Below are 21,951 nucleotides of genomic sequence, written 5' to 3' on the forward strand. Positions count from 1 at the left end.
ATTGGATTAATTGATTATTCAGTTAGAAAAAATAGTCCTTATTTTACAACTCACACAAAAATAAATCCCCTCAAATCAAGTAAGTTTTTTAAAAAGTCATAAAAAGTAGAGAAAGGTTTGATGTGAAATTCAAATAGAAAAATAACTGACGTGATGACTAGAATTGAAAACTTTTTCTACAGTAAAAGATGCTGTACATAAAATTTAAAAGACAAATGAGATCGTAGGCAAAATATTTTCAATTTATATGATAGAAGGCTCATATTTTAATGGATATAGAGAGTTCTTAAAAATCATTAAGAAAGAAACGGTTACAGAAAAATCAGCAAAGTGTATGTACAGAGAATTACAAAAGGAGACACGATGTCTGAAACATATTGGATTGGTGATTATTTAAAAGCTTGGTAATGCCCAGAGTTAGCCAGATTATAAGGGAATAGATATGTTTATATGCTTTTTTTGGTAGAGGGTAAACTAATAGAACCTTTTGAGACGGCTCTCCGAAACTATCCATTTTAAATGTGCATACCCCTTAATCAAGAAATTCAACTGTTGCAAATTAACCCAAAGGAAATAATTTCAAATGTGTATAAACAAGATATTTTAAAGATATTTAGAAACTATCAAGAAGGTTGAATTGATCATCATTCACGTGATGGATTACTGTGAAGCATTCACAATGGCGATAGACCTGTATGACTTAGTAATAATAGTAATCCTAGGAATTGCTTACACTGATTGAGCCCTTAATGATACTGTTCTAAGGGCTTTACATACATCAAGACAGCGGTCCCCCGCCTTTTCGGCACCAGGGACCGGTTTCGTGGAAGACAGTTTTTCCGCGGACCGCAGGGGAGTGGGGGAAGGTTTCGGGATGATTCGAGCGCATCACATTTATCGAGCACTTTATTTCTGTTATTATTGCATTGTGATATATAATGAGATAATTGTACAAGTCTCCGTAATGCGGAATCAGCGGGAGCTTCTCTCCGCTTGCCGCTCACCGATAGGGTTTTGTTACGAGCCTGCAAGCAATTGACGTATGATGGACTCCGTGCAGTCAGACCTCTCTGCTAATGATGACCTGTATCTGCAGCCGCTCCCCAGCGCTAGCATCACCGCCTCAGCTCCACCGCAGGTCATCAGGCATTAGATTCTCATAAGGAGCACGCAGCCTGGATCCCTCACGTGTGCGGCTCACGGTAGGGTTCGCGCTCCTGTGAGCATCTAATGTCGCCGCTGATCTGACAGGAGGCGGAGCTCGGGCGGTAATGGGAGCAATGGGGAGCGGCCGTAAATACAGATGCAGCTTCGCTCGCCCGCCCGCCCGCCGCTCGCCTCCTGCTGTAAGCCCGGTTCCTAACAGGCCACGGACTGTTACGGTCCATGGCCCGGGGGCCGGGGACACCTGCATTAAAACACACACACACAAACTAGAAGAAGGGGAAGGGATTATAGGGAAGACTTGCTTTCTTTCTACTTGCGCAATTTAGTATTATATAAATTCTTAATAAGGTTAGTGAGTTACTTCTGTGATAAGCAGTAACAGTGATATTACCATTTTGAAGTCACTCCTTTATAAAATTCTGATATTTCTACTATTAAACCCCCATTTTATGTGAGTCTCTTTGCTGCCCTGGAGCGGCTTCCGTATGCTGACAAAAGCTGATTCAATGCAGCTTTTCCCGTCCTGGCTTTCAGTGACTTCATGCTGATACATTGAAACTGGCTGTGATGGGAGTATTCACACCATGGAAACCGGCAGACGGTATCAGTCAGGGCCTTCTTAACAAAATGGAGTCCTGGCCCCCAGCACACACGGATAGCGAGAGCCTCAGGGAGGTCCACCGCCCCTCCCCCTCGCCTTTCCTCCCTGTCCGCCTGTCTTCCTAAATATGTACTTAGTGCTTTCCCAGAGCTTACCATTTAGTGAGGGTAACAGACATTAAGAAATAATTGTGTAAGTAATTACATAGATACGGTCATGACAAATGCTAAAAAGAGAGAAGGAATGACGTAAGGGTGTGTTAAAGGCAGACCTACTATTTAAAAACAATTTTTTTGAAGTATAGTTACTTGGCAATGTCGTGTTAGTTTCAGGTGTACAGCAAAGTGATTCAGTTACACACACACACACACGTATATACATATTCTTTTTCAGCTTCTTTTCCATTGTAGGTTATTACAAAATTTTGAGTAGAGTTCCCTGTGCTACACAGCAGGTCCCTGATAGGAAGACCTACCCTTGTCTGAGGTAGTCAGCAAAGAATTTGGGGTATTGTTGCTTGCTTTAATTAAGTTAGAATAGACAATCTTTTCATCTTTTAATTGATCTGCTACGTTTGGTACTTCTCTTACTAACCAGAATGTAATAGAGATGAGTGTTTTTCATTATTTTTCTGATGAGCGTCGCAACTAATTGAATCGTGTATCTGTAGCCACATTACTGGCAGTTGTAGGAATTTTGTCCCTGAAACCTGGCTGCTGAGCCTCAGATGCAGTGGTCTGAACCTTGCACACGGTCTGTTCTTGCCATTTAATCCTGTTTAAGGCACTGTGCATATTCTGTCTTTCTATTTTGAAGTAACTCAACATGGATGGTAATACATTCATCGGCATTTTAAAAGTGCACAAGAGGTAAAAGTGGTTTAGTGGTTAATGTTTTTTAACTTATTTGACAAACTTTAGTGCCTTCTCACGTTACAGGAATTTCTACAAAAATAGTTTCCTCGGTTTGTTCTGTCTAAGAGTAGAAACCCCAAGCTTGTAAATTTTTAGAATCGTTTCATTTTCTACCTATTTGACTTTCTTCCTCCTTGGCTCCAGCGGTTTTCTTATAACTCTTTCTTTCCTCTGACGTCAGGCTCAGTCTCAGGGCGCAATCACATTCAAGATTATACCCAGCATCAAGGAGGACACACCATCAAAGGAGGGCAAGGTAACCATTCCTCAGAAACCCTTTTTTTTGTGGGAACCAATGTTTTTCCATTTACTAAATGGAACACAACAAGTTTATCTTAATATTCTATTTCTCAAATAAATCAGAGTTAGAAGAATGTTGGCCGCTTCACATTTGTTTTTTTATATTTATGCATCTGAAACGGAACTTTCTTCCAGATGTTTATCAAAGCCCTCTTTGACTATGACCCTAATGAGGATAAAGCAATTCCATGTAAGGAAGCTGGGCTTTCTTTCAAAAAGGGAGATATTCTTCAGATTATGAGCCAGGATGATGCAACATGGTGGCAGGCGAAGCACGAAGGAGATGCCAATCCCAGAGCAGGCTTGATTCCCTCAAAGCATTTCCAGGAAAGGTGAGTTCCTGGCACAGAATCATGGCCTGTCTTCAGCTGACATTTTGTTCTCTGCAAAATACCATTCCAGCATAGTTGTGATAAAATAAGCACTAAAACCTTGCCTTAGAGTTCCTTATCCCTCAGGTTTGGATTTCTGTTTTGTCTAACGAAGCATGAATAATGACCAAACATAATATGACACTCTCAGGTCATATTCAGTTTTTGTTACAAAACAAATGGAAAATAGCACATTAATATCTGAAACTGTATTGATGTGAAAGATGGAAAAATAAAGAAGAGTGATTTCAGAGTGGGGAGAATTTATAAAAATTTGAAAGTAGAGGATTTATTTCTTAATTTGAGTAGATTGCATTGTGTTCATTTTTTCCTCCAACATTCCATTTTTTTCTTAAGGCTTTTAATATTTTGGTGTTATGTTAATCTTGGATCTGTACTGAAAATTGATAGGCATATTGACCTTCTTTTCCCCCAGGAGATTGGCTCTGAGACGACCAGAAATACTAGTCCAGCCCCTGCAAGTTTCCAACAGGAAATCATGTAAGTTTGTTAATCAGAATGCAGAGTAACTAAGTCTTGCTGTTTACTTTTGACTGTTACAGCAGGTGTTTGTGGTAGAATAAGAGGTCCTATTACCTGCGATAGCGTTTGGATCATCATTTCACAAGAGCCAACAAGGAACAAATTCACAGTGGGAATAGTAAAGTGAATCTTTTGAAGAAAGGGGTGTTTGGGGTTGTTTATAATAAACCCATGACTCACTCTGTAAGAAAAAAGCTAATAACTACAACTCTCTTTGATTCTGAACTTAGGTACTTTATAATGTAACCTAAAATGCAACTCTTATTTCTCTAAAGCTAGGAGGTTTGGATAAGATATTTCTTGGTAAAGATTGGAGGAAAAAAATCCATCACTTTCTAGGGCACAAAAGCAATTGTGCCTAAAACAGTCATCCTTGTTCTACTTTCTTCCTTGCTTATTTTGACATCACAGTAACTCTGACCTTCAACCGGTCTGTTCAGAGTTATTACCAAACTAGATTAAAAGAAAACAAGAATAAGAAAAACGATGATGTAGGATTACTGGAAAAGAATGGTTTTTCTTTTAACCCAGCCTTCTCTCAGATTCTCTTTACTTCTCACCTCCCACCTCTTGTAAGTCCCCATCCTACTTTATCTTCTCTGCTTCATGGTTCTAGGTAGTTTAAGAGTTTAAAAAAAAAAAAAAAAAGCCCTTTTGTTTTCAGCATAGAAATTGTACGTTAAAAGGTGAAACGAGCAAATAAATGGTCCTGGAATTTCACACCAACATCTGTTTTTAGTATCGTTGCATTTTTTCCCATCTCCTGTTATTTCTGTCAGTTTGTAGAAGCCTAGAGCCCAGGAATCACGTTATAAGGGAGCCAAACTGCAGTCGAGTATAAATCTCACAAGCAAGCTTCAAGTAGAGCGCTGATTCAAAAGCCTGCTTGTTCTTGCTCTGTTAAGTCTGGGCAGAAGGAAAAAACACTTGTCATAGAATGCCACATGTCCCGTGACATCGAAAGCTTCAAGTTTAACCAGAATGTTGCATTGTTCTTAAGTGTGATGAATTTTCACTGGCAACTCACCCAGTGGAAAGGAGCTCTGAGGCCTCTACCTGACTTGCTCTTTGAGGGTTTTTTACATTTGGGGGCCTGCACATTTCTTATACATTTGGTGCATGGGGGATAAAATGTGTCTAACTTGAAAATGAAATAAATGTGATTCTACTCGAATCTGAATCCATACTCTAATTTGCTTGAGTTTTAGGTAACTTAGAAATGTGTGTAATTGGTTATAATTATGAATTTTCACTTACTTAAAATTTTTGATGTATTTTTTTTTGTTTTAAAGAACTGTGCAAAGTAGAGAGATTGTCTTCTTAATAGCTCTCCCCAAACTGGTTTCAGGATAAATGTGTGTGAGTGTGTGTGTGTGTGTGTGAGAGTGTGTGTGTGTGTGTGTGTGTGTGTGTGTGTGTAGAGCTCTAATTGTAATGGAGGCTATTTTGTCTTTGAATTTACATAATTTCTTTTTTTTTTAATTTAATTTTATTTTTTTATATAGCAGGTTCTTACTAGTGATCTATTTTATACACATCAGTGTCTACACGTCGATCCCAATCTCCCGGTTCATCCCACCGCCCCACCACCCAACCCCTCTTTCCCCCCCGGTGTCCATATGTTTGTTCTCTACATCTGTGTCTCTAATTCTGCCTTGCAAACCGGTTCATCTGTACCATTTTCCTAGATTCCACATATATGCGTTAATATACGATATTTGTTTTTCTCTTTCTGACTTACTTCACTCTGTATGACAGTCTATAGGTCCATCCACGTCTCTACAAATGACCCAGTTTTGTTCCTTTTCATAGCTGAGTAATATTCCATTGTATATATGTGCTGCGTCTTCTTTATCCGTTTGTCTGTTGACGGGCATGTAGGTTGCTTCCAGACCTGGCTATTGTAAATAGTGCTGCAGTGAACATTGGGGTGCATGTGTTTTTTTGAATTATGGTTTTCTCAGGGTATATGCCCAGTAGTGGTATTGCTGGGTCATATGGTAGTTCTATCTTTAGTTTTTTAAGGAACCTCCATACTGTTCTCCATAGTGGCTGTATCAATATACATTCCCTCCAACAGTACAAGAGGGTTCCCTTATCTCTGCACCCTCTCCAGCATTTGTTGTTTGTAGATTTTCTGATGATGTCCGTTCTAACCAGTGTGAAGTGACACCTCATTGTAGTTTTGATTTGCATTTCCCTAATATGAATTTACATAATTTCTTTTATATGTTAATACTCTGGTCTTTGAGTTTCAGGACTTGTCTTTATGGAACGTGGTCGTCCTTTCACCCTTTCTTCCTTTTCTTCTCTCTCTCTATTTTTAACCTAGATTTTGATTCACTGAGAGATGCATTGTTTGTTCTCAGAGGTAGATGTTCTTTACTTTTAAATAAAAAAATAAATCTGATCAATATTATCCAAAGTAAATACAGCGTGTAGTAAATACAGCCTCATTCAGAGAGACCGTATACTTCTGTGAAAATTAAATAAAAGGCCATTGTCTTTATTCTCAAAAAATTGAAATTCCATTTGAAATTCTCTGAGTGTTGTCTCATAAACCCCTGAACTCAAAAGTTATACAAAAATCATTGCACTGAATCTGAACATTTATTTATTTATTTTTTTAAATTTATTCATTTGGCCTCACTGCATGGCACGTGGGGGGATCTTAGTTCCCTGACCAGGGATCAAACCCATGCCCGTTGCACTGGAAGCGCGGAGTCTCAATGACCGGACTGCCAAGGAAGTCCCTGGCTCTGAACATTTTTATAAGTATTTAAAAGCACTTTGTTTTGTAACCTGTGTATTTGAAAGTGATTTTTTTTTTTTAATGTAACTAAATCTTATAAAGACCATCTGACTCAACACTTCCTGGACTTCAACCTTTGGTACTTAGATTTTTGGAATAGGACATTTGTTATCATGCCCTTTGCTAAATTACAGAATAATACTATGAAGAAAAGCAGAAAGTTGATATAAAATCCTTTATTTTTATATTTTATTTTATTGAAAAAAATCTGTATATATTTTATAATGGATCTATTTAATTACATTGAATAGTCATGGAATAGGTTTTAAGAAAATTTCTGATTTAATATAAAATTTCTAAAAGAATAATTCTCTCATATTGGTGTTTATAAATTTATGAAAAATACTCATGTTGATAAAAATTTTCTGCCCTGAATTTCACAAGTGCTCTTAAAACCTAGGAAGGTATTGGTTAAGCAATGAGTTTAGAATAATGACTTAAAGGTCATTAGCCAGTTAACTTTTTTGACAAATTGATTGCTTTTGTATTAGTAGGATTTTACTCTTTATTTGATTCACAGTGTATCATCATAACTGAAGTCTTCATGGAGGAAGAGTTCATGGAAGATGGCTCTGGTGCTGTAGGGCTTCAGCTAGTGTGCACACAGAGGTCAGAAAGGACTGGAGCACCCCAGTACTGTTATCTCTGCCTTTACATTTGTGCTAGAACTCTGGGTCTGGGCTCCATGGTTAAAAAATCAGAAGCTATGGTAGTACCGACCTCCTCAGGCTTTTAAACTGGCACCCTTATGCGAAACTCTGAGTGTGGGTGGTATTCATCCTTGATGCTTGGTCATTTCCTCTCCTTAGGAATCTTGGCGTATCTAATGCATATACAGAAAACAGGCTCCTCAAACGAGGTGTTCCTTGCTGTGACCAACGTTTGGATTGTTATCAGAAGGACACGGGGTGCGTGTTTGGGGCCCAAGTTAGCACCTATCTCATGTCTCAAGTAGCACGTGGGGCAGCTCTCCTGACAGACACGTAGTAGCTTGCAGTTCTTGTGTTGATAGAATTTACCCTACGGCTTTCCTGCCAGAGCTGATACTTACAGTTCAGTTGTGTATATAAAGTTAGGAGTTAGCTTCTTAGTAGCACAGACATTAACTTTAACGTCAGTCCGATGTGACTTATATTGAAATCGAGTCCTTACTCACGTACTGTATTTCACTGCAGAAGGTTCAAGTATGATACTTACTTACGGTGCTTCGTTTCCTTTTTTTAGTTATCAAAGTATAAATAGCTGAACATTTCTAATAATGCTGATTGAATAATAGTAACGAAGACATTTTCTTTTACAAAATAGCTCTAATAGAATTCCAGTAATAAATGAGAAATCAAAAATGTACAATTTATTGGCTGTTTAAAAATTAGAAGGTAAAGACACAAAATAATTTAGAATTTGTTTTAACCGATCTTGATGGTTATCATGTGGGTAAAAAAGAAAATATTTGACTGCAGGCAAGAGGTGTCCATTCAAACAGGCTGTCACCACATTCACTGAAAGACAAGTATTTTGTGAAGATCTCAAGCTACCAACAACAGAATTTAAACGTTGAGGAAAAGAGTGAGCTCATTCTTCATGGCACCAGCATTGTGGAAGACCAAACTTTTGAGAATACTATATATATCGTTGCTCTACAGGTTGTTGTAATACTACTTTCCAAGTTGAATAAGCACCTTCTTCCTGGCATCTTAGATAATGTTTATTTACTGTGTTCACGCTTAAATTTAATTCAGAAATGAACAAATAGATTGCTTATGTTCTTAAATTTCTGTATCTAAAACTTTGACCAACGTTTTCTTAATACTGGTGGGATCATGTGTAACAGAAACGTACGGGGTTTTAAAAATACTGGAAATATTTCTTTCCCCTGACGCTCTTCGGGAGATGCCGAAGATCACGGCTCACGTAGAAAGGTGTAGATGGATTAAATTGCATCTCTGATTGTTCACACCATGAGATGGTTGAGGTCAAGGCGTTTCTTGCTGCTTCTTTTTCGTCTGTGATATCCTTACCTATATAAAGATGACACTGTCAGGGCGTGTGTTTAGCTTTTCCATCTGAGAGGTTCTAAGCCATATGGTCTCTGGGGACCTGGCGTCATGCAGGTAAGAGGGTTGATCAGCGGTTAGGGGTCTGGTCTTTGGTCATGGATCACTGCAGCCTTTTAGGGGAGATGGCATTGAGCGGTGAGGGGTCTGAGAAAGCAGTTTCTAGAGTGGGGCTCTAACTTTGCCCCCAGACTATCCCACTGATAGAGACCAGCTTCTTCACTTGTCAGGAGTATCAGATATGTCCCACGCAGGGTGACCTCCAGTGACCGGGGAAGTCCCTCCTGCCTGGTGCGCAGAGCTCATCAAGTGCTTTTCACGTGAGCCTCCACGCTCCTTTCTCTGAGGACGGCAAGTCTCTCTTCGTGACCTTGGCCTCTCTCTGTGCTTTTTATAATTGTCACATCCTGCGCGTCCGTGTTTGATGACGTAGCGTGGACTCTTGCTGTGGCCGGGAGAGGAGAGGGCCCCTCCCCAGCTCTCCTGGCAGAGAAACACCTGAGAGGTTGATGTTTCGGGGCGGGCCAGAGGCTGGAGCAGCAGAAGGTGGACGGAAGTAGTCGGGAAGCTTGAAAGAAATGTGTTATTTCCGATGACCTTTCCCCTGACGTGCATTTTCTGGCTTGAAGCTCCAGGTATTAAAAAGTGACTTCTGATGTGATGGTGTAGCATGGTAGTTCAAAACTCAGACTCTGGAGCCAGACCGCGTGGGTCCACAACCCAGCTTTGCCACGTACGACTGCTCCCTCCCTTTCTGCCTCTCATTCCCCATCTGTAAGATGGGGATAATACTTCCGACCTCATAGAGTTGTTGGAAAATTAAGTTTATGCGTTCGACATCCATGCAGCAGTGCCTTACCAAAGGAAGAGTCCTGCCACTTATCCCAGCTGTTTTCTGAGGCCTTACCTTCTGTATATTTTCCCCCTTTGTTTTTCCTACTGGATGTCTGTTAAGCATGATACTTGCTATTGGATATTTACGTGTGTGTTGTATCATGCTAGAAATACCATTCTCTTCCTACTTAAGAACTGCAAGGAGGAAACATTCTTTTGAATATTTATGGAGCCTATTTAGGACCTCTTATTAGAATATGAAATATACATATACTACATGTAATTTAAGTTACAGATTTTATTTTGTGGATTGGCTTTGGTGTTTTCATTTGTGTGTGTGTGTGACATGGCTTTTATCATCTGATTTATGTGACGTTGAGTCTTTAATCATGAGTGCAATACTCAAGCCATCCTGCTGTTTCTATCAGAAAATCCACTGTTTAACAATCAACTTTACAGCAGAAATGTCTGAGATCACAGGTTGATCAGTCTTAAACACAGCTCGTGTTATTTCTACCTAGATGCCTGGCTTGGCTGTCCTGTGTCCCATCATTCATTGTTTGTTTTCTAATAATTTGTTTTAGATGCACGTGACATTTCAGAGCTACTAAGAAATGAGGATAAATAAACTCACAACTTGAGTGACTCATACTGTGAGCCTGAATAATAATGGTTTGCTTGTCATTTTGGCAAATACTGTCCAAATAGAGCTAATGCAGTTTGAAGGCCCATAGGTATTTGCAAAGTAAACATAGGCTGTTGTGCACTTCCTCCTAAGTGTTTTCTTTGGCTGTCGTGCTGCGTGTGAAGGGAGAAGTGAGCAGAGAACTGTTCTCATCGGTCCTGTTCGCTCTGGAAGGTCATGTAGCAAAATGTCTCCTACCTTGACTTGTGGTTACAATTTGCTTCTGTTAAATTTCCAGTTCTTTTTCCTACCTCAACTGAAGATGTGTCTCCTAGGTCAAACCTAACTCATAAAGTGCTGTCTTATTAGTAGCTTAATCATTTCAGATTACTTAAGATACCTTTCATCAAGTAATATAGACAGAATGAAAAGAAAGGGTTCTGCCTGATTCATTTCATATGTGTAATAAGTTGACAGTTGTCAAGATATTGTTAAATTTACAGGATATGTAGACATTTTAAAGGCGAAATTTGTTGTTTCTAAAATGTTTACTTCTTTTCACTGTTTCCATCATGCAATATCGTCAGTTCTAAACAGATTAGTTTAGAAACAGAACTGTTCCATGAAAATAAATACAATCCCCTTATTGAAGGTATCATTTTGAAAAAAAATACTGATTTTTTTTTTCCTGGTTATTTTCCCCTTTGGGGTATTTAATAAGCTATATGAAGACTTTGTGTTTTTACTGCTTAAGTGTATACATTATTTTTAGACCGTAACTACCATGTAGTCTGAAATGTAGTTTTTCACAAATTCTATTTATTCATTGACTAATTACTTTGAAATATTTAAAATACGTTTGTTTTTTTCCTTTGGCTTTTCTAAGATGAGGAAACAGTTGAGTGTGGTAGGTGGATTTTTTTTGTCCCTTGGATGTAACATCTTCCTACTTTAATTGTATTTTCTACACATTTAATCATATTCTCTTTTTTTTTTTCCTCCTCTTTTTTTTTGTGTGTGCTTCTCAGAGGAAATTAAAGGTACATGTATAAAAGTTTCCCTGCATAGTCTAGTAACTTTGTTTAGTACACATGTGTAGAGAATTAAGTTGACCATAGCAAGCAGTTTGTAAAAGATCATGGTACATCCCAACTTTCACCGTAACATTACAGTACCAGCAGTCGTGGTTGGACTTTGTTTTTGAAAGAAATGTACACTTTTTTTTTTGCTTTTGCTTTATATAGCAGAAACATACACAGTATTCTAATGTAGTACATTGTTTTTATCTGTCAGTAGTCTCAAATAAAGATGAATGAAGAAAGCAATGTTATTCAGATACACTGACAGACTTATTATTACATAAGGATGTGAGGAGAGTCTTCTCAACTATTTGATTTCTGCACAGTCTGTGCTGTTAGTTTTAGAAGTATATTTATATAAAGATTAGAAGCCTAAAATAAGTAGGACTCCATGACTTAAGTTAAAATTTTAAGATATGCATAACCCAGTATTCATTTAATTCCTGGAAATAATTAATAGCACATTGTTTATTCTAAAATGTTTTCATCTGTTCATCTTTTTTAAAACAAAATAAAAATAGAAGTACTGTGCCTTTATTCCTTCCCCGCATGGACTCTCTTTTTATCAAAAGAAAGGCTGTATTTTCATTTTAACCTTTCTGTCTACTCCAGTGAGCCAAAATAAGTGCTATATTTTACATATTATCAAAGAGCCTGATTTACAAAAGTAAATTTACTTTTGGGATCAAGTGTTGTAATTTTCTTGACTGTGAAAGTATAAACGTATCAGGCAAGTCTGTTACAATTTTCTTGGAACTGCAGTAAAGGCACTTCCGAAGAAGCTTGAAAAAAGAATTGCATGGTGTTTCACAATGTTGCTGTAAACTTAAATATAAAACAGAGTGTTTTGTGTTTAAGAGTAGCACTGTGAGGGCTGTTCTGTGCTGTGCCGTATGATTGTTGGAAGTGATTTATTGTTTTGCATCTGTGGCTGGGCTTCTAACTGTTCTGCTTTGTTTCTTGGCTTCTGTTCTGTCTGCTTTTACACTCCATCCAGAAGATGCTGAATATGGTGGTATCAGCAGTGGAACCTATCTAGGTGAGCAATTGGTCATGGAAGAGGATTTCTTTCTTTCTGTTGCTTTCTTTAAAGCCATGTTTTGTCTTAAATTAGCGTATTTTCATTAGCATGCTCTGGTATCAGCGGGGGGTAGCATGAATCTTTATTTTAAACTGGCTCATTTGGTTGGACGCAAAGGAAGTCACTGTGTGCTTTGGTTTATTATTCAGGAAGCTTCCCAGATGCTCTATTTTTGTAAACCATCATATATTTTTTGATAGAGGGTGAAAAAGCATCTATATATGCCAAGTACGTTTACTGAATTAGTTGTATCTGGACTTTTTTAAATTATCTGGTTAGCTGTGAATTATTCAAAGCTTCTGAATAACTTATGTCTTCCTAAATAACTCTTTGGTTCTGTTTTCTAATGATTTATTATCCCCATAACACTTCCAAAATAACCATCGACTGACCAGTTTCCAGTACAATTAAGCCTTATGATTAACTTGCTCATCTGTTTTGGAAGGAAACTTTCCAGTTTGGAGATGCCAAGCGATGTTATAAACAAAATTCATGATATCTAGAGATTGTTAAAGGCATCGGAAGCACCTTCATCTCCATTCAGACCTTTCCGCGCTCTGCCGTGTGTTCAAACACTGACAAATTCTCCACCTGCAGTAGTGAGAGGCAGTGGTGTGGAAACTCAGTTTGAGAGAGAAATCCTTCAACCTCCTTATTTTCAGATTAGTATTGTGTACATGATGATAGTATCTCTTGGTTATTGAAGAAATGTGCCAGATACTGTATTCGGTATTTAGTGCATCTTACCTCTTATACGGTGAGATTGGAGTATTTTATCCACTTTACAAAAAGGAAACTGAGGCTCAGAAAGCTGAAAGGATTTACGTAGACAGTACATGGTGCGTCCTGGTTTCAAATCCACATCTATGTCGATATAATACCTACTGTATCTATATCTGTATATCTATGTCGATATAATACCTACTCTATCTATATCTGTATATCTATGTACATCTATGTAGATATAATACCTACTCTATCTATATCTGTATATCTATGTACATCTATGTAGATATAATACCTACTCTATCTATATCTGTATATCTATGTACATCTATGTAGATATAATACCTACTGTATCTATATCTGTATATCTATGTCGATATAATACCTACTCTATCTATATCTGTATATCTATGTACATCTATGTCGATATAATACCTACTGTATCTATATCTGTATATCTATGTCGATATAATACCTACTCTATCTATATCTGTATATCTATGTTCATCTATGTAGATATAATACCTACTGTATCTATATCTGTATATCTATGTCGATATAATACCTACTCTATCTATATCTGTATATTTATGTACATCTATGTAAATATAATACCTACTCTATCTGTATATCTATGTTGATATAATACCTACTGTATATCTGTATATCTATGTACATCTATGTAGATATAATACCTACTCTATCTATATCTGTATATCTATGTTGATATAATACCTACTCTATCTATATCTGTATATCTATGTACATCTATGTAGATATAATACCTACTCCATCTATATCTGTATATCTATGTACATCTATGTAGATATAATACCTACTCTATCTATATCTGTATATCTATGTACATCTATGTAGATATAATACCTACTGTATCTATATCTGTATATCTATGTCGATATAATACCTACTCTATCTATATCTGTATATCTATGTACATCTATGTCGATATAATACCTACTGTATCTATATCTGTATATCTATGTCGATATAATACCTACTCTATCTATATCTGTATATCTATGTACATCTATGTAGATATAATACCTACTGTATCTATATCTGTAAATCTATGTCGATATAATACCTACTCTATCTATATCTGTATATTTATGTACATCTATGTAAATATAATACCTACTCTATCTGTATATCTATGTTGATATAATACCTACTGTATATCTGTATATCTATGTACATCTATGTAGATATAATACCTACTCTATCTATATCTGTATATCTATGTTGATATAATACCTACTCTATCTATATCTGTATATCTATGTACATCTATGTAGATATAATACCTACTCCATCTATATCTGTATATCTATGTACATCTCTGTAGATATAATACCTACTCTATCTATATTTGTATATCTATGTACATCTATGTAGATATAATACCTACTGTATCTATATCTGTATATCTATGTCGATATAATACCTACTCCATCTATATCTGTATATCTGTGTACATCTATGTAGATATAATACCTAGTGTATCTATATCTGTATATCTATGTTGATATAATACCTACTCTATCTATATCTGTATATCTATGTACATCTATGTTGATATACCTACTCTATCTATATCTGTATATCTATGTACATCTATGTAGATATAATACCTACTGTATCTATATCTGTATATCTATGTCGATATTATACCTACTCCATCTATATCTGTATATCTATGTAGATATAATACCTACTCCATCTGTATCTGTATATCTATGTACATCTATGTAGATACAATACCTACTCCATCTATATCTGTATATCTATGTACATCTATGTAGATATAATACCTACTGTATCTATATCTGTATATCTATGTCGATATAATACCTACTCCATCTATATTTGTATATCTGTGTACATCTATGTAGATATAATACCTACTGTATCTATATCTGTATATCTATGTTGATATAATACCTACTCCATCTATATCTGTATATCTATGTACATCTATGTAGATATAATACCTACTCCATCTATATCTGTATATCTATGTACATCTATATAATACCTATTGTATCTTTTACAGTATACTGCCCTATAGCTTTTCATTCTACAAAACAAATTGAAAAAAAAAAAACCAAAAAACCATGTAGAATATAGGGTATTCTAATTTTTAGGCTAGAAAAACTATAATTTACGGAGAGAACTGGATGGTCAGAGAGAGGTTACAATTTCAATAATTCTTCTCTCATTTCAGTACAATACAGTGTGCCAGATACTCTGTCAATTGATTGATCCCCGCCCTTCCAGTTTTGGAAAGCTTAGTGGCTTTTGAACAGCAAGCATTTATTACTCTCCTGTTTCTGTGGTCAGCTGGGTGGCTCTGCTCTGTGTCAGCATGGCGAATTGCTGCAGTCTGGCTGTCTGGCTGGGGTCTGGTTGGTCTGGTGGATGGGAGTGCTCAGCCGGGCGAACTTGTTTCTGTTCCACGTAGCTCTTCACCCTCCAGTAAGCTACCCATGTGGTGGTCTCAGGGTTCTGGAGAACAGCAGAGAAAACCATCTCCAGTATGTAAGTGCTATGAAGCCTCTGCTCACATCACATCCTCTGATGGCCCATTGGGCAGAACAGGTCTCGTGGCCAGGCCACGGTCGGCGTGGGAGGGGCTGGCCGGGAGTTGGCAGACAGGGAGAGGCCGTCACTGCAAGCTTCTGCCTCTCTCCAAAATAGAAAGAGGGACACCTATTCTCCCCAACTTTCAGGGCTTAATCTTTGGTCTGTTAGATGGTAAGTATATATCCATCCAGGGAAGAACTGTGGCATAAGGCAGCGTTATTTGGTGAATGTCACATAAAATGCTGTAATTCAGAAGGAATGATTGTGGCAGCCTGTGCAGTGAGGACTCAGCCCCACAAGAGGTGATGTTAGAACTGGCGCCGGGGTTTAGGTGGAATTACAGTAAGACCAGAGGATGCGGTAGAGGCAAGAGCATGGACAGAGGTGACTGTTGCAGAGCACAGGGCGTATTTAAGTTTGGGTGACGTGTAGACGATAGCACTGCAAAATTAGCATGGCGCTCGATAACGTGAGATCTTCAGTGACAGGCCAAGTAACTTTACACATTTTATTAACGTTTTGCCTGGTTTTTGCACTCATTCTTTGTATAAAATTTTATCCAAAGAATGAAATCTGGTTTTAATTTACATCTCTCTTATAGAATGTAGAGTTTTATAAAATTAATATTTAATCAGTAAATATGAATTGAAGTACGAAAGCAAAGGTGGTCAGCATGACGGGCTTCAAAGGGAATGAGTTCTGATAAAATGCCACTGCGTCTGGAAACTCGTAGTTACCGGCAGCGTCTGAGCCATGACTTTACTGGGAGCCAAAGCCTTGCAAGTAAGAGTAGACGGGGAAGGAAGAGGTCAGCTGAGTTCAAGGTGGTTTGTGTAGTCGAGGGTTAGGAGTATTTAGTGGGAGAGGATAATCGGATCGCTTCTGTAGCAGAGATGAGGGACTGATGATAAAGGATTGAAATTCTGAGATAGGAACTAGTTCGTTGGTCAAAGCCCCAAAGCGGATGCGATTGAGGATAATTAAGACCATGGGATCTTAATCACTTAGATTAAGGAGTTTGGCATTAGGGGGTGAAGTGAACCATGCAGATACCCCAGGTGCCAAGAAAAGATTTCTTTGGAAAACGTAGAGGGCTTCATCCTTCCAAGACACCGCTCTGCACCCCCCAATTACGGATGAAACTAGGGCGCCATCCAGGTAAAATGGGAATATCGTGCATCATGTAATAATTGGTGTCAGCCTGGGGAGCTCAGAGACGGTCTTCAGGCTGTGTTTAGGCAAAGGATATATTTTTGTTAGACCCACAAATATGAGAAATTTCATGTAAAAGTTTCTGGCTCCTTTGACAAAAGATTTGACCAAACTAGGCCTTCATTTCGCAGTGTTAAGAATTAGCTGGGGCTGAGTTACGAGGGACCCCTTACATGAACACGGCCCTGCCGCTCCGTGGGCTGGCCAGCACTGAGACAGGGGTCCCCCAGCACTCCCCGGCAGTCGTGTTGATGCTTTAATAGTGAAGTATTTCTTTGTATCCCTGTCCTCAAACGTGGCGAAAAAAAAAATAACCAAAGAGCAGTTAAGGGAAAATGGGACCACCTAGTTCTTCGGAGGAGTAACGTTGTACAAAATGCCTTGACAGCATGCAATTGAAGATTTTTCTGCCGTCTAGCTTCTGTTGGCTTTTGGATTTTGCAAACTCTGATTATAGAGCCTCGCTGTCGACTCCATTCAACTCCTGGTCTTGGAAACGAGTTTTCCTTTCCATACCTGACTGTGGCCAAGAGGAAAGCATGGTCGGCATGTTTGAGTAGATGCGCATTGTGACATCTTTCTCTCTGGTCTAAGTGCTTGTTCTGATACATGTACAGCAGGAGATCCGCAGATTCAAGGCACCTAGAGGTTCATTTAGGTACAGCTGAGGTCAGATATCTGAGAAGAGAAGCATACAGTAAGATGACTTTGTATTAAAAAAAGGATATGGGGCTTCCCTGGTGGCGCAGTGGTTAAGAATCCGCCTGCCAGTGCAGGGGACATGGGTTCGAGCCCTGGTCCAGGAAGATCCCACAGGCCGTGGATCCACTAAGCCCGCGAGCCACAACTACTGAGCCCGCGCGCCTCAACTACCGAAGCCCGTGCGCCTAGAGCCCGTGCTCCTCAACAAGAGAAGCCACCGCAATGAGAAGCCCGCGCACTGCAACGAAGAGTAGCCCCCGCTCGCCGCAACTAGAGAAAGCCCGTGCGCAGCAACGAAGACCTAATGCAGCCAAAAATAAATTAATTAATTAAAAAAACACTTTATTTTAAAAAAGATATGACATAATAAGATACAGAAATTAATAGTGTTTCTGATAAAAGATTTTCCTTTTAAGGAAGCCCTTCAACTAACGACCCCAGATCGAAAATTGTTTCTTTTTCAGAATACACAAGTTTGATGGTAGTTTTCTGGTTATTTTTTGTAGTATTAAAGAGTTACTTTGTTACAAATAGACTGAGCAAATTGACTGTTTTGTGGAATTGTTTTTCCCCCTCAAAAGCCAAACCCTCAAAATGCTACAGATTTTATGCATTTTTAAAGCAGTGTCATAAACAGCATGCTAACATTTATGACAAAGCTGTTTTTTGGTAAAAGTGTTATTTGTTAAACCTTTAAATATAGTGACTTAATGCAGTACTGTGGCTTTTTATTAGCTTTTCTTCTTTTTTTCCCTTGAATAGTCCTATCTCTACCTATTTTTTTCTATCAGGTTCTTTGTCAGTCTCCTGTTAATGTGACAAGCCCTTTCTCTATCATGAATATTAACCCTCTCTCTGCCGCGTGCATGTGCATTTTCTTCTGGTCTTTTGGTTGCATTTTACCTTTTTTCTTTCTTTTTTTTTTTTTTTTTTTTTTTTTAATTTGCGGTACGCGGGCCTCTCACTGTTGTGGCCTCTCCCGTTGCGGAGCACAGGCTCCGGACGCGCAGGCCCAGCGGCCACAGCTCACAGGCCCAGCCGCTCCACGGCACGTGGGATCTTCCCGGACCGGGGCACAAACCCCTGTCCCCCGCATCGGCAGGCAGACTCTCAACCACTGCGCCACCAGGGAAGCCTGCATTTTACCTTTTTTAAAGGCCAGCTTTATCATCGTGTGGACATTTTAATTTTTGCATAGTCAAATCTGTGAATTCTTTCCTTTGTCTTCTGAGTTTTCGTTTGTATTCCCCACACCAAAATTATTTAAAAATTTTATATTTTTATCAAAGTAGTATGTGCGTTAGGTTGAAGCGTGTGAAATTGCTGGGTTTTGTAGGTCAAAAGGCATTAGAGTGTCAGCAGCTTCACATGGCTCTATTTAATAAATTGTTTGAAGAGTCAAGTAGCGTCAGAAGTCTTGCAGCCACAGACCGGAGCCCCTTTCCCTCTTCCTCCTTAGTGCTGTGTCCTCCCTCAAGAGACACCCACTTAGCTCTGGTTAACAGTTTCTTCTGGTATTTGCAGAATAAAACTTTCTTATAATGCTATTCCTAGCGTTTTTTCCTAATATTTATTGAGCGCCTGTTATGTTCCGGACTGTTCTGGGCGCTGGCGTTTCAACAGAGATCCAAACAGACCCCCTTTCGTAGCGCTTCTGTAAGGGGGTGCGGTGGAGACAGGTAGCTGAAGGGGGTGGGGTGGAGACAGCTAAATAATTTATACGATACATCCGATGGTGAGAAGTGCCATGAAGAAAAGTGAAGCAGGAATGGTGCCGGGGCAGGTGAGGACATGCAGGTGTCACCAGGGTGGTCACGGAAGGGAGCTCGACCGTTCAGACAGAGCCCTGCAGCGTCTGTGGAGCAGGGAGGAGAGCAGTGTGGCCGGAGCGGAGTGAAGAAAGGAGAGAGCGACGGGAATCGAGGCTGGCGAGGTAACAGGATGCCAGTGCGGGGGCCGCTCAGCCCACTTCTTCGGCCCTTAGTCTGTGTGAGATGGGAAACCACGGAGGGGTTGGAGCCGAGCAGTGACCTGCCCTGACGTGGACTTAAGGGTCGCCCTGGCTGATCTGCTGAGAGCCAGGGCAGAAGCGGGCAGCTGTGTGTCATCCAGGCAAGAAGTGCCTGCAGCTCGAACCAAGATATCGTAGGTGGAGGTGGGGAGAAGACAGGAGACTCTGGATGTACCTTCAGATAGAACTGACGGGATTTTCAGACCAGTTGGAGAATCAGGGAAGAGCTTAGTGACTTCAAGGATGGAGTGACCATTTGCTGAGCTGGTCCAGACAGCGGAGGAGGGTATCGGGGTGGGGAGAGTTTCGGGAATTCCGTTGGGATAGGTTGCGTTTAAGACGTTAAATAGAGATGTCGGATAGGTGATTGCAGAGGCGGCTCTTGCACTGAGACTCTTGATTTTGGAGTTGTCGATATTAGATCAAATGGAAAGCCGTGAAGCCAGATGAGATCACCAAGGAGTGAGTGATGATACGGGCAAGAAGCGAACCCAAAGTGAGGTAAGTAGAAGAAACACCGGGCGTGTGACTTTGTAGGAGCGAAGTAAAAATAACATTTCAGGGAGGAAGAAGCGATCACCTCTGACAGATGTTGCTGATAAGTCAAAGAAGAGGAGAAGAAGAGAACTGACCATTGACTTTGCAGTGTGGGAGTCAGCAGCAGCCTTGTGAGCAGTTTCGGGAGCTTGGTTGGGTCAAAAAGCATTTGACAAAATCCAGCACCCTTTTGCGATAAAAACTGAACAAACGAAGAATGGAAGGGAATTTCCCCAACCTGATAAAGGGCATCTACTAACAGCATACTAAATGGTGAAAGGCCGACTGCTCTCCCATGAGCAGAAACTAGACAAGGATGACCATTCTTGCCCCTTTACGTGACGTGATACTGGAGGTTCTACAGCAGTTAGGCAAGGAAAAGAAAGAAAAGGCCCCCAGACTGGAAAACAAGTCGTAAAACTATCTCTGTTGGAAGATTACTTCATTTTGTATATAGAAATCCCTTTTTCTGCACCAATTGGGATGGTCATGTAGCTTTTTTCCTTCAATCTACTAATGTAGTGTAAACATTGATTGATTTCATACGTTGACCTTGCATTCCTAGGGTAGATCCCACTTGCTCATGGTGTATAATCCTTTTCAATATGTTGTTGAATTTGAGTTGCTAGTATTTTGAGGATTTTGCATGCATATTCATAAGGGATATTGGTCTGTAGATTTTTTTTTTCTTGTGATATCTTTGTCTGATTTTGGTATCAGGATGATACTGGCCTCATACAATGAGGTGTGAAGTGTTCCCTACTCTTATATTTTTTCAAAATATTTGTAAAGTATTGTGTTAATTATTCTCCAAACATTTGATTGAATTCACCAGTGAAGCCACTGGTCCTGGGCTTTTCTTTGTGGAAAGTTTTTTGATTACTAGTTCAGTCTCTTCGCTTGTAAGAATCTGTTCAGATTTTCTCTTCTTTTTTCAGTCTCAGTAGTCTCTGTCTCTCTAATAATTTTTCCATTTCATCTAGATTATCTAATTTGTTTTTATAATTTTTTTATTTCTTCAAGGTCAGTAGTAATGTTCGTTCCTAATTTTAATAATTTGGGTAGGTAACAGTTTGTCAGTTATATTGATCCTTTCAAAGAACCAAATTTTGGTTTTATTGCTTTTCTCTATTTTAAGGGATGCTGAAATGTTGCAATTAATTTCTCTACTAACTAGGAAGTGTTAGTTTATTCTAAAATTTTAATATTTCCCTCCTAATCGTTTGTATTAGTCAGGCAACAGAATGTGTTTACATACACACGCACACATATACACACACGCACGTACACACAGAGATTTTAAGGAATTGGATCGTGTGATTGTGGAGGCTTGATAAATCAAAATCTGCAGGGTCGGTGGCAGACTGGAGACCCAGGGAAGAGTTGCAGTTTGAGCCCAGAGGCAGTCTGCTGGTGTTACCGAGTCCTGCAGGACAGGCCAACGAATCAGAGACGAGGTGCTGAGGCAAGGAAGACGACCTCATTTGCAAAGCCGGCAGATGGAGAAGATGGCAGACCAGTGTCTCTGAAAAACCATCTTATTGGGGTCTGGTTGCCACTTTCTTTCATAGAATCAGCCAGGGCGAGGTGGTGAGGGAGGAAAGTATAAGGGCCATCAGTCTTTTCAGAACATCTCCTGAAATGACCAGCCTCGGGGAGGGGATGTGTTAATTTCTTTTTTCTTGCAGCCATTCACAGGTGGGCGGGGTTCCCTGAGGCAGGCCACTGTGTATGATTATAACAACAAAAGCAACCAAAAGCAAAGGTTAAAGTAAAAG

General features: G+C 39.2%; 1 protein-coding gene across 1 annotated transcript in view; it reads left to right on the top strand.

Annotated features, from left to right (window-relative positions):
* MPP7 (MAGUK p55 scaffold protein 7) overlaps window positions 1-21,951 on the top strand; it is a 165,646-nt gene that overhangs the window by 82,047 nt on the left and 61,648 nt on the right. The window contains exons 7-9 of the mRNA XM_065900993.1: window positions 2,864-2,938; window positions 3,118-3,314; window positions 3,790-3,854. Coding sequence (XP_065757065.1) covers window positions 2,864-2,938; window positions 3,118-3,314; window positions 3,790-3,854 — 337 coding nt within the window. The remainder of the gene's footprint in view (window positions 1-2,863; window positions 2,939-3,117; window positions 3,315-3,789; window positions 3,855-21,951) is intronic.

The sequence above is a fragment of the Phocoena phocoena genome, chromosome 2 (assembly GCF_963924675.1).
Source record: "Phocoena phocoena chromosome 2, mPhoPho1.1, whole genome shotgun sequence".
Taxonomy (NCBI): Eukaryota; Metazoa; Chordata; class Mammalia; order Artiodactyla; family Phocoenidae; genus Phocoena; species Phocoena phocoena.